The sequence below is a fragment of the Gossypium hirsutum genome, chromosome D10 (assembly GCF_007990345.1).
Source record: "Gossypium hirsutum isolate 1008001.06 chromosome D10, Gossypium_hirsutum_v2.1, whole genome shotgun sequence".
NCBI classification, from domain to species: domain Eukaryota; kingdom Viridiplantae; phylum Streptophyta; class Magnoliopsida; order Malvales; family Malvaceae; genus Gossypium; species Gossypium hirsutum.
In genome coordinates, this window is record NC_053446.1 from 928,513 (window position 1) to 946,102 (window position 17,590).

The 17,590-nt window shown below is 33.4% G+C and overlaps 3 protein-coding genes across 5 annotated transcripts; 1 reads left to right on the forward strand and 2 right to left on the reverse strand.

Annotated features, from left to right (window-relative positions):
* Window positions 1-11: 11 nt before the first annotated feature.
* LOC107935391 (probable pectate lyase 16) lies at window positions 12-3,846 on the forward strand. 2 transcript variants are annotated; one of them, XM_016867991.2, is made up of 4 exons: window positions 12-357; window positions 1,967-2,598; window positions 3,204-3,307; window positions 3,389-3,846. In XM_016867991.2, the coding sequence occupies exons 2-4, from the start codon at window positions 2,014-2,016 to the stop codon at window positions 3,741-3,743; spliced, it is 1,044 nt and encodes a 347-aa protein (XP_016723480.1). In that variant the 5' UTR covers window positions 12-357; window positions 1,967-2,013; the 3' UTR covers window positions 3,744-3,846. The 2 variants fall into 2 exon arrangements, with proteins under 2 accessions (XP_016723480.1, XP_016723479.1); XM_016867990.2 differs by lacking the exon at window positions 12-357 and having other exon boundaries at window positions 373-2,598.
* A 475-nt stretch (window positions 3,847-4,321) lies between these two features.
* On the reverse strand, window positions 4,322-5,756 carry LOC107935359 (uncharacterized). Of its 2 annotated transcripts, XM_016867948.2 has the most exons (4): window positions 5,425-5,756; window positions 4,798-5,319; window positions 4,684-4,725; window positions 4,322-4,599 (listed from the first exon to the last, which is right to left on the reverse strand). In XM_016867948.2, the coding sequence occupies exons 1-4, from the start codon at window positions 5,642-5,644 to the stop codon at window positions 4,472-4,474; spliced, it is 912 nt and encodes a 303-aa protein (XP_016723437.1). In that variant the 5' UTR covers window positions 5,645-5,756; the 3' UTR covers window positions 4,322-4,471. The 2 variants fall into 2 exon arrangements, with proteins under 2 accessions (XP_016723437.1, XP_016723436.1); XM_016867947.2 differs by having other exon boundaries at window positions 4,798-5,756.
* Window positions 5,757-11,339: 5,583 nt separating this feature from the next.
* LOC107935406 (WRKY transcription factor 6) lies at window positions 11,340-14,093 on the reverse strand. Its single transcript, XM_016868006.2, has 5 exons — window positions 13,539-14,093; window positions 13,357-13,449; window positions 12,793-13,263; window positions 12,580-12,693; window positions 11,340-12,168 (listed from the first exon to the last, which is right to left on the reverse strand). The coding sequence occupies exons 1-5, from the start codon at window positions 13,866-13,868 to the stop codon at window positions 11,530-11,532; spliced, it is 1,647 nt and encodes a 548-aa protein (XP_016723495.2). The 5' UTR covers window positions 13,869-14,093; the 3' UTR covers window positions 11,340-11,529.
* Between the last annotated feature and the right edge of the window lie 3,497 nt (window positions 14,094-17,590).

Here is a 17,590-nt window from a genome sequence, read left to right on the forward strand (position 1 = left end):
ATTTAGAATTGAATTCAAATTCAATTAGTTATAGAAATGTATAAATATTAAAATAAATTTAACGCCGCGATCTACTGCACTAATATTTCTTCCCAATTATTTCTTTCGCTCACCGATTTTTACGATGTTTGCTTTATTTGAATTATCAACGGTGTCTTTTATTGTGAATGAACGGCGTACAGAGTGGTGTCGAAGCAAGTTCTGTGGAGCAGCCGCCATGCGCCTCTTGAGAGGCACGGCGGCGTTGGGTGGAGGGGTTGGTTTCCTTTGACGTCTCCTCGTGATCTGCAAATCATGGTTTCTTGCACGATTGAGCACTTGGTTGATCCAAAAAGCCCGAAATATGTTGACAATCTGGTAAATTTTGAGATTTTAAATCTTTCTACCTTCTTTTTTAATTTAAAAATTTTAAATTATAGTTGAAATTGTTGTTGTTTTTATGGCTGAGTCTTTCGGGAGAAGTAAATAAAGTCAGTGAACCCTACAACATTTTTTTTTTGTCTTCGGTCTTGCTTGTTGTGGCAAAGCTAGGATATAAACAAATTATATTTTATCTCTTTCAAGACTTAATTTTCTCGCTTCTAATTTTTTCTGGCTTCACCCTTGCTTAGTTGTGGTTTTCTCTCAATTTTATGGAAGTTCGAGTATCTGGTTCTATTTATAGAGGCTTAATAGAGTGGGACAATACTTAGAAGACTTTTTTTTGAAAGATCGATAACATGATCAAATCTCACCAAATACAAATATGAGATTGTTTTAGGTGGCTTTGGCACACACTTGAACTCCTCATACGAGACAATATCAAAAGACTTGTTTGAGGTTATTTCTGATTGGTGATATTCTATGGGAATTATATAGTTATATGGGTTATTGATGGCAAATGAGCTAAGAAGTGCTCTGCAACAGCCTAAGAAAGTGCTTAGACTGTTTAGAGGTGAGGACAACACCTTGAGAGTGTATTAGTTCTTTAGCAATACCCAAAGAAGATTGTTGAGGGTTCGACTTTTTCGAAAGAAGCCTGTGAAGTGCCATCAGCCTGAAATTGGCAAATTCTTCAACATGTCTGATATTGTCTCTAATTAAAGTTGTCTCCTGACTCTACCGCCCCTAAAGTGATGATAGGTTCACAAAATAAGAATGTTTGAATAGACGAATCATCAAACAAATTAAAAATTTTACAATTAGTGAGATTTGAACCCATGCCTTAATTGAAACGTGAGTCTCAATATACTACCACTTTGGCTAGTCCAATATTATCTTTGGTGAGAGCTTTATCTCCCAACTCTATCACACTTGAAGAGACCACAAGGAGTCGGCAACTCAGCATGCCTTATCGAGTACTTGAATAGACAAGGTTATGACAAACTATAGAACTTAGGGATGAGAGGGCTCGAATCCCTGACCTATATAGTTTATAGGTCAATGGGAGAGCATGGAATTAGTCCAAGTGGTAGTATACGTGTACTCATGCCTCATTTAAGGTACGTGTTCAAACACCATCAACTGCAAATTTTTATGTTTCTTCGACAATTCACTTATACAAGTATTCAACGAGACACAATGTGTTTAATAGTCTACTAACTCTAAAAGTATTTTATAAAATCCCAGAACTGATTTGTAGGATGTTTCACATCAATAAAAACATATAATTTTTGCCAATGTTTTCCTAATTCTAGAAACTAATCAAAAGAAAATTTTATCATCATTGACTATACAAAAAAGTCAACGAGCTTAGGCTCGTGCAACCATGTTTGTATAGTAATGAATAATATCTTACCAAACAAAGCTTAAATAAAATCTATATATATATAGTCATTAGATCGTGTTTGCCACCTACTCAGTACTCAACTCTCCTATAAGATTCAATTGTGTGGCCAAATTTACGAACAAAATTAAGCCATGGCTTCCCTTTCATGTCTTGTATTGCTTTCATTAATTTTCTCAAATTTTGCTCATTCACTGGCAGGTTATTACACCTCTAAACCACTTGCATACAATGTCCCTAAGAAACCCATGAATGTAATAGACTCTTGCTGGCGAACCAAGTCCGATTGGGCCATCAATCGCAAAGCCTTGGCCGATTGTGTGGTCGGCTACGGTAAAGCAACTCTAGGAGGGAAATACGGAGCGATTTATGTCGTTACGAGCCCTTACGACGATCCCGTCAACCCTAAACCCGGCACGCTTCGTTATGGTGTTATTCAATCCGTTCCTCTTTGGATCATTTTCGCTCGAGATATGGTCATCAAGCTGAAAAACGAATTGATAGTGAATAGTTTTAAGACCACTGATGGTAGAGGGGCTAAAGTTGAGATTGCATATGGACCTTGCATAACAATTCAAGGTGTTACCAATGTTATAATACATGGTATTAGCATTCATGATTGTAAGCCCGGGATGGCCGGTCGGGTTAGGAGTTCCCCGACACATGTAGGGATGCGCGGAGGGTCTGATGGGGATGCAATCAACGTTTTTGCGTCTTCAAACATTTGGATCGATCATTGTTATCTCGCACGGGCTAAGGATGGTCTTATCGACGTGATTCATGCTTCAACTAGCGTCACAATCTCTAATAATTATTTCACTCAACACGATAAAGTCGAGCATTAAAGCTTACAAATATTTCAGGTAAAAAGACCTCCCCAATCTCTCTCGATTAAAAAATTGAGTAAATTAGCCCTCTCAAAAAATTTGGAGTAACTTAATTCGTGACAATTTTGAAAATAAGCAATTAAGGATAATTAATTGCGACATTAATGTCTCTTGTCAATTGTGCATAATTTTAATTGGTATAAGAACAAATTAAGCCTTTGATGTTTACATATTTTGTTAATTTGGTATTGGTTATTAAAAAATTAACAAATTTAGCCTTAACATTTATATATTTACAAAAATATTTCGGGCTAAATTTGTTAAATCATAATCAAATTGATAGAATGTGTAACTTATGAGAGTTAAGGTTGTTATCATACCAATCAGATTTATGCAAAATTGATAAAATAACGTTAACACATGATTAGTTGTCTTTAGTTGTTCACTTTTGAAATTGACTGAGATTAAATTATTCTGATTTTTTAGAGAGAGACTAATTTGCTCAATACTGAAATTAAGAGAAATTGAAGAGGTCTTTTTACTAATATTTCATTATATGGTATCGTTTTATTGCACTTTTAGCCAATTAATTATGTTCCAACGTGTTGCAGGTAATGTTATTAGGACACAATGACAAGTTCATTGCGGACAAAGTCATGAAAGTTACATTAGTTTTTAACCATTTCGGTGAGGGTCTTATCGAGAGGATGCCGAGGTAAACGAAACAGGCGTATTAGTCTCTAACTGTAACCGCGATATATCGATCTCATGTTTACATATTTCCGGGCCGTGACAGGGTCAGGATAGGCTATGCACATGTTGCTAACAACAAATACGACGAATGGAAGATGTACGCCATCGGTGGTAGTGCGAATCCGACCATTTTCAGCGAAGGGAACAACTTCGTAGCGCCCGATAATCGTAGTTCCAAGCAAGTTACGAAAAGAGAAGCAACAAATTGGCAAAACTGGAAATGGCAATCTTCAAAGGATGTGTTTATAAATGGTGCATATTTTGTACCATCTGGTTATGGTAGCTCTGCTCCTCTCTATACTCGAGTTCAATCGTTCACCGTTGCTCCGGGATACATGGTCCCTGTTTTAACATCAAATGCCGGTCCTTTACGTTGTCTTGTCGGGAAACCGTGCTGATTTGTTTGACTTACGGTCCGGTTTTCACCCTTGGCAGACATTGTTGTTCAGTTAAAAGAACCAAATAAAGAAAGTTATGACATGCTGTTTTTTTAGGTTAAAATATGCCCAAGGTTTTTGTAGTTTTCTAAATTTTAAAATTTAGTCCTTATACTTTTTTATTTGAAAATATCGCTTCCTCTGTCAATTTTCCCAAAGAATGGATGATGTGGTTGTTATAAAAAAGAAAAAAATAATTTTTTAGCCCTCAACATTTATAGTTTTTTGTCAATTCGATTTTTACTCTTTAAAACTACATAAATAATTATAAAAAAAATATTTTAAAAATTAATTTTTTGTATTTTCAATGAAGACTGAAATTTTTTTAAAATATTTAAAAAATCTCTTTAAATAATTTTTAACTTTTTTTTAATTGTTTACATACTTTTAAAGAGTAAGGACCAAATCAATAAAAAAATTATAAATGTTAAGGGCTAAAAGAGTTATTTTACCTTTTTTAACAGTCACATTGTGAATTCTAAGGGGAAAATTGACTGAAGGATCAAGATTTTTAGTGACTCAATATCTTAAAATTAAAGTTTAAGTGCAGAAGAGAAAAGAGAACGTTGGCATATTTAAACTCTTTTAAAGAAACATATGGCATCAAAATCACAGCTACAAAATGAAGAGTAAAATGAATAAAAGTAGCCATTTGCTTTCACTTTTCTCACATTGACACACACTTTTGTTCAAAACAGCCTATTCTCATTACTTTGAACCCCACATGTTAACGGTGCTTTAGCTCTCACTTTCTTGAAGAACCAAATCCCGACCCCAATTCCTACGGCTCCAGCAGCTGAAACCCCCATCACGGCCCCTGAAATGATAAAAAAGGCTTAATCTTTTGATTTAAGATATGCACGTCCATCATCAGAAATGTTGATATAATCAAAATTTTCACCTGCAATAACACTGGCTTTACGATGCTCTGAAATCTCAAGATCTACACAACAGATAAAACCGGTATTAGGCTTATATGAATCCAAGAATGTACATTATTAGCCATAAGACATACCTTTACAATAGGATGTAACGTTGCCCTTCTTGCATAGGCACAAGAAATTTTGTGTTTGCGTATCAAATCCACATGTTCCGGCTCCCTTGGATGGATCTTGACATTGAAGGCAATGTGTAGTTACCGGAATATCGAAATCAACCCGAATCCTGTATTCAGGAACTTGGCTAGTAGGAGAATCTGCAGTTGTACTTGTACCTATAGTCCTCCAATACACACTAGTATATGAAGCACAATATTTCAACATTAATCTCAAGGACTCTGTTGCTTTAGGGTAGTAAGAACAGCATGAGCTTCGATCGAGCGCCGTGGAACATTCGGGTAAGTGCCTACAAAGGTAACTAGCACTATCACACGACGAATCACACCGGTCCGGGAACCTCTCGCAAAAGATAGGCTTCGGTTCCACGATCACATAATCTTCACTGCAGTTGAAGAAAAGGTAGTCATTTTGAGGGGACAAAGAGAAACGTGTGCTCGTGTCAAGGCTAAAAGGCCTAGTCGGGCGAAAGTTGTCCCCGTCTTGACAATTCCACATGTACGGATCGGTAACAAGAACATGAGGGTCGGAGTAACTAATGCTGTGTACAGGGTATCTACCAGAGGGAGTAGGGAGTTCGAGCTTACCAAGTTCGGAACAATCGAGTATGTGGCGATAATACGGGCTGCCGCAACCATCGTCGATCCCTAAAGGGTAGTTTATAGGAATGTTACCACAACTTGTCCTACAAAGATTTGATTGAACTTCAATGAAGGTAATAATCATTAGGAGACATACACAAAGAAATGAAGAAAATTTATGTTGTGGTTTGTAGGTGAAGACGATGAGAGGATCCATCATAGTCATGGTGGAAATTAAATTGAGACAGGTTCCATGGTTGGGATTTTGTGTTGTCTTAAAAAGCAATTAAAATCATCAGATAAAATTTTAAAAAATAAAAAGTGATGTCTTGAATGTTAGAAACAATCTGTCAAATGTTGTTTGTTTTATTGTCATTCACCTTTTTCTTTTGGTATTCCCTGACATATGCTTTGCTTTTGTGCTTTTATTATTTTTAATTTAATATTTAATGATTTTATATTTTTTTATTTATTAAAATTTTATATATAAGTAATTTAACAATTTTTTAAATGTTTACATTATAATATTATATATTACTGTTGGTTTCATTTTTACGTGTTAATATAATATATAAAAAATGTAATATAATAGGTTATAAACTTAGAAAAAGAGTAAGACCGAGTTGAACTCAAGACTTGAATGTTTGAGCTCGACTCAATCTTTATTTTATCCGGGCCTAATTTTTTGCCATCCTCATCTTTAATACCTAACATTTTTGTCTAAACTCTCCCAATCGAAAGGACTTTCGGGCTTGGGTGTATATTCTTAATTAAGGGGTCTAATTGCAGCTATTTACTATGCTCACTTTCTTTTCCTTCTTCTTATACATTTTATAAGAATGGTTAAATTTCAGTTTTAGTCTGTCTAATATGTCTAAATTTGAGATTTATTCTTTATACTTTAATTTTTAATATAATTTTATCTTTATATAATGTTATTAATTAGTCCAAATAATTAAAATTGTTAACTTTTCGATCAAAATGTTACAGAATTATAAATAATTTGACACAAATAAATAATTAATCTAAGACGAAACATGGTTGGACTATCCTAGTATAATTAATTAATAGCAACTTAAAACAAAATTGTATTGTAATTAAGCTAAATAAGCATTATCTCTAGCCTTATTGGCGACCACTACTTGGACAATTCTAAAAATTTGGGCTGAACTCCACCTTCATATTTAGGACCTTATAGCTAAAATTGGGCCTAATGACACTTCCAATATTGCAACTTTGCAAGAGATATATATAACTCTCACCTTTAGAAATGGGCCCTCTCTTAAATGAAATGGTGATGTGCCCATTTTTTTCCCTCTCCTTGGACATTATTACGGATTTAAGTGGATTTAGGTGTATAATCTTGGATAATTAATTAAGGGTGTGATAAGTTTTGTTGATGGATGGACTCTCTCTATAGAAATTTTTGAAGTGTAGTTTGTCGGGTGATTAACACTACTTCCAATAATCGAAGGTATTGTCTCTATGTCAAAGTTTTGTGAGAGTCATGTACGCTCATGAAGGGTAGCGCCTCGGTTGGTGGAGACACAATCTGCAATAGCTCATGGGAGAGGTATTAGTATTCTGCGTAATATTAATTATGAAGAATGCATGTTGGGGAATTCGAACCACCAATCAAGGCTAACATCTCTCTCGTGAGCTATTGTAGATCGTAACTCCACTAATCAAGACGTCCCTTTTCATGAACCATACACGAATTTTCACGAAGGCTGGAGAAAAAATCTTGATTGTTGAGGTAATATCAACTACCAGATAAATGGCACTTCGAAAATTTCTCCCAAAAGATTCGACTTTCCTCAACAAATTTAAAGATAATTCACAAAATGCATAAAAAAAATTTTTGACTAATTAACAAGTCATGACTTACTTAAGAAGGTATCTTCATCCTTTTAACTCTTTTATCACAATAAAATTAATATTTGAAATATATTTAAATAACATTGAAATATGGTGAAACTTAAATATATGACAAGATCCGTAATTAAAATTTCAAAAATCTCAAATTTCTAATTAAACCAAAAATAATAAAACTCTATAATTAATACGATTTGTATATGATATACCTTTAAAAGTTTTGTATTTGATGTACTTCCAAAATCATATAATATGCATCTCATAAATAAAAATACATGTACCCTATTCTAGGATTAATATGTGTTTTCTACGTGTGGATTCACCGACATAGTGGTGCGAACCCACCCCGTGCGAGCTCATGAAAGGATGCGAACACCTCACGTGCGAACCTAAGATGCGAACTACGCACACCACAAGTTGGGACCCAATTGAGTAACTGGGTAGCGGTAAGTTTCTTTCTTAGAAATCCCCCACCTCGCGAAGCCAAATTCTCAGAAGAGTCACTTTATAACTTTTCTTTAAACTAGGTGGGGAAAAATTGTTATGGTACTCGCTATTACCGACCCGCTACTCAGTTACCTGATTGGGTCTCGACCTATAGCCTGCATAGTTTGCATGTGAGGTGTTTGCACCACCATGCAAGCAAACCCCCACCTAAAAAATATGTGTTAATCCTATAATAGGGTCTAAGGATAAATATGTAAATCATCTACTTATGTAGATTATAAATAAAATTAAGACGATGCATGTGTTTTATATTTAAAAAATTATAAATATTTATGTTTCGTAATTATTTTAATTTTATTATTTACAATGCATTCATGGAGTAAACAATGGCGGTGGAAAGTATTTTACAGAGGACAAAGAGAGAAGAGAATTTGATGACCAAAACCATAGTTTTCCATCTTAGCACTCAACCCCATTGAAATTATACCATACCATGTGACAGCTGCTTTTTTGTATCATTAAAGTTTTAAAACACCCTTTGAAAGTTGAAGCCTACAATACCTAAATGCATGCACACAATATGCAAACTTTTATTACAAAGTTTGAAAAACAAGACCAAAACAACTGACTTCATGTGACCACAATCATCAATTTTAATGGCTAATCATCTCCATCTCCATTACCACTTCACAACCTAATACCATGTACTTTATTCAACTTTCAACATTGTTGCTTTGGTTTATGTAATGGTAAGATTAATATTTTGGAAATTTTTAAATTTTAAATTTGAGTCCCATTATATTAGTTATGGATCTAAGGACTAAGTTTGAGATCTAATTAAAATTTTCAAAAATTTTAAAAGTTTAATGAATTTTTAAAAAAAAATTGAGGTTCTAATTAAAAATTTAAAAAATGTTATGAGATTAATGATAATTTTTTTTAAAATTTTAGGAGAATTTAATTAACATTTTTGAAAAACAGAAAGGAAGTTGCTTATGCTTATAACAAAATTGCACCATGATTTTTTTTTTGTAAATTACATTAGTGGTCACCTGACTATTAGTATTATTTTTTTAGTCACCCAACTATGAAAAGTTACAAAATGATAACAAAGAAAAGCAAAACTACAAAAAAAAAAACAAATTACACAATGTCTAAATGTTGAAGGTTCATTTTTGTTAGAGTTAATACTAAATTGACTTAATTTATAAGTGTTGAGAGTTAAAGTTGCTATTATGTTAATTTTAAAAGTTGCTACCGTTAGCCAATTGGTGACCAAAAAAGACAAAATTAAATAGTTGGGTGACCATTTTGTTACTTTTCATACTTAAGTGACCAAAATAAATTTACTAATAATTAGGTGAGTGCTTGTGTAATTTATCTTTTTTTTCTTTAAATGAAGGGATAATATATACTTTGGCCCCTGAACTTATCCATTTGTACCTAGTTGGTCCCTTTTTTTTTGACCTAATCGGTCCTTGAACTTGTATTTTGTCAACCAGGTTGGTACCTCTGCATTAACACCGTTAGTTTGTACTAACGTGACAAACATAAATTAAAAATCTATAAATTAAAAGTTATATTTATGTTTGCCACTGGACATTATGAGAGGTTGCCACGTAGCACAATCGAGATTACTTTTTCTAGTGGGTATCCTTAATTCTCTTTTTTCTTAAATCGATCCATTCTATATCCAGAGGTAAGCCCTCCCATGAATTTTTCAGATTTTGAGACACATTCAAATTCAATAATATAGAAGTATAAGTTGCCAAAATGAAAATAAATAAATAAAAAGAAACAAATTAGAGGGGTAAATCAAACTTGTGTAATATGTAATGTAACTTGAATGAAATGAATAGAAATTGGATGATGAATGAAAAAATAATAATAATATAATCAAAAAGTACCAAATTGATTGACAGAATACAAGTTCAAGGACTAATTAGATAAAAAAAAGATAGGGACAAACTAGGTATAAATAGACAAATTCAAGGCCAAATTATATATTATCCCTTAAATGAAACTAGTTGCATATATAGATCGTACATAGAAGTTCCTACAGGGAGTGGGGGAGGGTTCACATGGAAGCACGTGGGGCGTGATAAATAGCGGAAGGAAGATTATATTATTTTTGTACGGTTGCATGAGGTACGGTGCGACCCACAACGCTTCACGTTGGGAACTTTAGTACTTTATAGGAAAAAAATTGTTTGGTCTAATTCTAGTTTTACTCCCTCTATTATGTTGAAACTGAAGATTTGCTTCTATTATTTTTAATTTTACATGATCTGGCCCGTGTACTTTTCTAATGTTATCAACAAGTCTAAATTGATAATACTATTAGTTACCATCGTGGTGAAGAAAATTTAAGTATTACAAAGCAGACATAAGACATTACTTACTGAGACTGGAATAGTTTTAGACAATACTTATATGTGGTGTGTTTTAAGCAAGAATAAATCTGAATAACGTCCACATATGATTTATACAATCTGAGACTCAAACCCAAGAACTAAAGGTCCGGTAGAATATGGTTGATTGAATTTTGAATGGCTTTGTCTGAGTGAGACACGGAAAAAAATTTGTGTCATCACTTTAACTAATGGTGAATCTTAACATTAAATTTTAGGGAATCAATGAAATTTTGAAAAATTTTGGGAGAACTTTATTAAAATTTTCAAGAAAATAATAAAATTTTCCAAAAAATAGGCCCCGTTCCTATTACCATCAACCCCTAACATCAACGATCACAACCAAAAAGGTTATAAAAGTATGAATTAAAGGGAAAAAGATCAAACCCCTAATTTCAACACAATAAAAGGACTAAACTCATAATAAACCGAAAACATCCACCCATGATCAGAACCATGATGTCAATCAAGTGGATTGCACGGAAAGTCAAACAAAACGTATCCGAGTTGTCCATTATAATAATTGCACTCCACAATCCACGAAACTACCTTCTTCTTCATTGAATCAATTTGACCTAAACACACACACACACTTGTGTATCCACTTATATTAATATCAAAGTTTTTTACTCCTACAAGCAAAGTTTTTCTATATATATATAATGTATAATCTATTGAAGTGACATATTATCTCATAACTAGATATCATACGCAAAAACACGCTATTCCTCTAAAGATTACATGTGTCTTCAAATACTTTTTATGAATATAAACGAATAGAGACGAGTGATGAGTACATAAAAAAACGAGCGAGCTAAAGAACCAACACTACCATTAATACATCAAATAATTATTCTTATTATACAATTTATATTATCTCATCACATCCAATTTTTCTTTACATTTTATTCAATGCACACGTAGTTACCTGGAAGTCTCCTACTAAAAGTCTACTACTGTCTCTGAAAATACAAAAAAAAAAAAAAGTTACGTGTCAAAGGGTAGTAGCTGTATTTACTTGACTTTGATTATTATATACCCGAATATTACACGCAGTCGGGAAAAAAATAATTATCCCTTTTGTTCGTTGGAATTATCATATGCTGTATCTTTGTGACGCGTAAAAAAAGGTTAAATATCATATAAGGTCCTTATACTGTGTGTTTTGAAGGAAAAAAACAAAATGGATTAACGGGATAGGGTTTTGTGTACTTGTAAATTGAACTGAATTATTTAAAATGGAACAACATTTTGTTTAAAAAAAATGAATGAAGTTTGCTTTGTGTGTTTCTAAGCTTTTCTACTTCCCCACAACAAAAGTACAAAAAAAGAAAAAAAATATGAACATGTCATTAATCTACTGATCATGATTTTTTAATTATTGCCTATTGTTGTTGTTGCTGCTGTTCGGGTGAGTTCCGCCGCTGATGATGGAGGAGATGGCAGCCGCGAGGGCGGCAGTGAAGTTGGGGTCGTTTGTGATGGCGGCGGTTGCGGCACTGACTGTGTCGGCTAGCGTCGGAGGCTGTTGTGGCGGAGATTGGTGTTGTTGTTGTTGTTGGCGGCCTAATTGGGAAGACCCCATTTCTTGAGATAACTGCAAGCCTGAGAATTTGGACTGATTATTATTGTACAATGGCTGGCCAAAAACCTGAGGTAATTGAGGGGCGGAAACCGGCGCCGGTTGGCCGGGAAATGGGACTTGGAACTGTGTCGGCGGGGGTGGTGGCCGTTGGAATTGCAGAGGGTTCGGCGAGTGTGTAAGGTCCAATGTCACGGTTGGGAATGGGGCAGAAGCTGAAATAGTTGCCATACTTGAGGAGCAAGGAAGGATTGCCCTGGCTAGTAAGTTAGGGTTCATGATTCCATCGGCACTCGGCATGGAACCGGACAGCAACATGCTAGCAGCTGCTGCCGTTGTCGATGCCATTGCCATGGCAGCCGGTGGAAGTGGGTGGTTGTGGTTGCCCTCGTAAGTTGTTATCAATATTGTTCTATCATCCGCACAACGTTGAACCTGTGAATCAACGTAAATACATTAGTTTATGGACTTGAAATAAAGATAAGATAAAAAAGATTAATTCACTAAAAGTCCCTAAACTATGCCCAAAATTCTGAATTGGTCCTTGACTTCAAAATATTCTCAAAATATTAACTTTGACATCAAATGCAAGTTCAATTATTACCTAGAGCATGTTTAAAACATGACATGTGCACTTATTGCATGAACTAAAGCTAATCATATGGTAGGAATACGTGTTTTAACACGTTCTGTCCGAACTGACATTTAACCCTAACAAAAGCAACCGATTGATATTTGAGGGACCATTTTAAAATATTTGAAGCTTAAGGACTAATTCAGAATATAGGCAATAGTTTAGGGACTTCTGGTGAATTAAACCAAAAACTAAAAGATATTGAAACATACTTGTTTCCGGACCGGACAACCGACGGCCATGGTGCACCGGTAATAAGCTCGAGGACATGGGTTTCCTTTCGCCATTTTTTGACCATATTTTCTCCATTGACATCCATCAGTAATCTATACACCAAATTAACAATCAATTAATTCCCACAACAATCCGATATTTCACAGCTAAAAAGTGATTAAAACTTATAACATGTACTGTTATATACATACCATTGGAGCTTCCGATCGAGCTCGAACTGAAACACGAGCTTTCCTCATGGTTGCTTCAGTGGATTGATCAACAGGTTTCCCAGAACTCAGATTTTGAACTTTACAATTTGGTCCCCAACTCTCAGATTCCGGGCTTTCTTCTCTATTCACCCTCTTCTCCACGTTACTTGGAGGTGTCCCAGAACGTGTCCTTTCTTCCGACGACGAATGAGATATCGTCTCCGCCGCTTCTGCTCCGGCAGCCGAGGGACGGCTTAGATCCAAAATCTGTAAAGGCGTCACCTCTTCGGGTTTGGATTTTTGGATGGCTTGTGTTTCTCGGTTCCTTTGTGGTGGTTGTTGTTGTTGTTGCATTAAGGTGACGAGGTGCATATGGAGAGCACTGTAATTGTTACTGACATGGCTGAGCATGTCTTTAAGCTTCTGGTTCTCAGCATTCATACGTTTCAATTCATCTTGTAATTGAGCCAGCTGATAAAAAAAAATAAAGTTTAGAGGGATTGAATTTCAATAATTTAAAGGGTACAGGGACTTGGGTTTAAATTAAACCAAAATTTTTCTTACTTCATTTTTAGCTCGTTTATCTTCCATATCCGATGAAACGCCGTCATCAACAGTTGATTGATCACTTCCGGCAGTGAGAAGCAGCAATCCAGTCTACAAATTCAATGAAATTAAATATAAGATAATTTAAACAAAAAAAGATTCAAAAAATTAAAAGAAAAAAGAAACCGAACCGAACTTACATTTACATCCAAATCAGACGCCGGAGTTTCTATACTCTCCTTTTTGACATCATCAACGACCCTAACTTTCTTATCGGAGAAAAAATCAACCTCATCGACGGGAATCTTGGTATCATCAGACGGCGAAGAAGAAGCTGAAGTTCCACGGCGGTCGTTATCTCTCGACCCAGCAAGACTAACAGGGAACTGAAACATGTCTCGGTGGTGGTGGTGGTGTTGCTTCAACCCGAGAAAAGAACCGCCGGCAACGGTGGTGGAATTGGATTTGTTTGTGAAGAAATTACTAGTAACAGGATCGGAATCAAGGGTAAGACCCCATCCTTTGCCCATAAATGTAAAAAAGAAAATAGAGTTAGGATTAAAGAAAAAAGAGAGCAAAAATCAGCAAAAAAGTTTGTGAAAATCTGTGAAGTTTTGGAACGGTGCAATGGGGTCGGCTATAAAAAGGGTTTGGAATTGGAAACGAAGACCAGATCTTTCACTAGTTTTTTATTTATGTTTTACCAGTCGTTTACAATTTTGGATTTTCTTTTGTTTTTCTATAAAGAAATTAATGGGATTTATTTATTTATTGCTGTTGATATCGTTTTTTGCGTCAGATGGTGCGTCAGTTTCCAGCTGGCAATTTGACCCTTTTTGTTTCATTTCCTTTGCCCCTTGTGGAAACTAGTAGCAAGCTATCCTTTTCTATGGCCCATTTACCCCTTTTTAGACCATCGTATTTCTCCCGGAATTCATAAGGTTTTCCATCTTTGGAATTTAGTTGATATATTTTTATTTTTTAAATTTTAATTTTTTTTAGATTTTAAATTTTAAATCTAATGGTTAAGATTATTAATTTTTTTTATTAAATTTGTTAAAATGATATTTTTAAAATTAAAAAAATACTCATTTTGATAGGTTTGAAACAAAAAATGTAATATTATAATAAATTTAAATTTAACAAAATAATTTTAACAATATTAATAGTTAAACCTGGATTTTCGAAATCTAAAACATAGAAAGACTAAATTCCTAAAAATAAAATATACCATAACTAAATTCTAAATTTACGAATAATTAGAGCCTTTTGGCACATTTTAATCCATTTAAAAATATCAGATGAATGATTTCCCAGAGTGATAAAAATTGGAAATTATATGTATATTAATATTATTCATGCACCAACCGGTGCATAATGTTCCAGCTAGTGCGATCGGAATTGGGTCAGAATTTTAATCGGTGTGGAAAACGAACTTGGTTGCATCAGTTTATTACTGAAACGGTGTGTACCAGAACAATTTGAATCAGTGCGGAATTGACTACACCAGGTGTAATCGAGTCGAGTCAAACCTAAATAGTAGCCAACTCAAGCTTAATTTGATTACTCGATTAAGCTTATTTATCGATTTTTGTATTTGCGTTTGAATTCGAGCTCGGTTAAGCTTGTTCATACTTAAAGATCTTTCTAAATGGTAAAGATAACGAATACATTTATAATATAAAATATATATTAAAAATGAAAAGGTGAATTAAGCTTGCAAATTGTTCAAATAGTGTGTTTTAGAGCTTAAATTTTACTCAATTGTTAGTCTGAACTCGAATTCATAATTATTAAATCGACTTAGATCCCTTTTTCTATGTCTTAATATCATTTTTGGACCATCTAAATTAACCAGTAGGGTTGGATTCAAATTTTAATCTAAAATGATTTAATTATTTAAAAAATTCAATAATTCGAAATATATTAAACAAGTAATTAAAAATGAAATAAGACATAAGACCTCTGCCTTTGTTACTTATTGACTCGTAGCAAAATTTATTTAATTTTACTTTAATAATATAATTTATTAACTATATATATAACATTATAGGGTAAAGATCACCCAACTATTCAATTTTGTCTTTTTTGTCACAAACTAGTTAATGGTGGCAACTTTTAAAAATAACACAATAGAAAATTTAACCCTCACCTTTTGTTTATTATTTCAATTTAGTATTGATTCTAAAAAAAATTAACCTTCAACATTTACACATTATATAATTTGGTCCTTTTTTGCAGTTTTATTTTTCTTTGTGACACTAAGGATTTATTGGGTGCTTCCATTTTTTTTTTGTATATTTTGAATCAAGTTTAGCTCATATATATATTTTTAGCTTTTTAGATGAAATGGTCACAAAAAAATTACAAAAAAAAACTAAATTACAATACGTATAAATGTTGAGAGTTGCAAAAAAAAAATTGCAATACATAAATTAACACAATATATAAATGTCGAAGGTCAAAAGTTGCTATTATATTAATTTTAAAAGTTGTCATCGTTAGTCAACTGATGACCAAAATGAGAAAATTAAATAGTTGAGCGATCGTTTCAGAGTTGGGTGACCGAAAAGGAAATCTATCAATATTTGGATGAAAACTTTTTTAATAATAATCGAGTGATTACTAATATAATTTAGTCCAAATTATATTCGAATTCGGATTGGGAAGGGACGTGTTTGAAAGAATGGAATTGTTGAAAGGTTTAGAAAAAAAAATTGTTTCCTCTACATTTCGTCAACCGAGTTTGACTCATTCTTTAAGATTCAAAGAAAGAAAACATAAAGAAAAAGAAAAAAATAACGAAAGAAAGAAAAATGAAATATCCACCGCCCCGAAGGGTGCGGCGCGTTCCACGTGATTTTTTTAAAAAAGGATCCAAGCCAAGTCAACGAATTTGACGGCCCGGCTCTCTTATATGACCGGTGACCGGGTGGGGCAGTGTCTTCGTCTCTCCTTGGTCCCATGTAGCATCCCGCTCCCACGTTTCAGATCCGCTCCCTATTGACTGTCTACCGGGTGGGACCGAGTGATTTGCTTAGACTTTATTTTTATAAAAGGAATATTCGTTATTATATTATTACTTAAGTGTAAACTATAACTGGAAGATAACCCCTTTTAAACAATTTATATATATAATCCATACCATATTCAATCAAAAGTGAAAAAGTCTATAATCAATTTGTTTGAATAAATTACATGACTTTTATGTAGTTGGATGATGTAATTTAACCCTTTAATATTTAATGATATTTAATGATATTTTTTCACCCTGAACCCCAAAACTTGACCCCCAAACCTTAAACCTTGAACCCCAAACTTCTAACATCAAACCCAAACTCAAACACTGAACTCAAGTTTAGAGTTCATGGTTTAGGTTTGGGCTCACGGGTTCAATGTTCAGGGTAAAAGAAAAACTAAAAATATGTATTAATGACATGAAAAATTTTAGTGAAATGACATTAAATAATTGGAAAGAAAAATAATGTGATAGGAAGAGTCCATAAAATAATTTCTTTATAAGTCATCCAGTAGAATTATTTGTTTATTTTTATAAATAATTAATGATTTTTTTAAATTTGTTTGTAAAATTAAAAAAAATCACGATTATAATCAAATAATAATTATTCATAAAAGAAATTACATTTATTTCATAATATTTGGGGCAAATTTCTTGACAATTAAATTAGGTTTATTTATTTGTGGTGGAGGATATACATGACAAGCTGGCGAGTTCAATTTGTCAACTCCACAATAAGGAAATTCAGAGTCATTATGAAAGCTCAAGCAAGGTCATTATCTTTTAAATCATATCTTGACTTCTAATTCTATATTTTTAAAAATTAATTCTTACTTCAACCAATCAAATTTTTTGTTTTTATGATCTCATCTTCTTCTATGATTACTCTTTCATGATGAATAACAAATGGCAATTTCTTAGAAATTAACTTTCTCTTTACTTCCATGAAATTATATTTCATAAATTTATATACATTTAGATAAATAATGAGTACGAGTTGTTTAATCATCGAACTCAAAATTGGTATCAATTGAAAACTTAAATATAATCATACAAATCTTTTGTCACTTTACGTAGTATATACGAGAGTCACTTATTAACTGGGCTCGCTCAATTAAGAAATTCTTAAATGCTAATCATTTTATAAAATAACAAATATACTATTGACATAAAATCTAAAAATATATACTATAGATTTACCCCAAAATGTTTTAATCAGGGACAAAGCCAGAA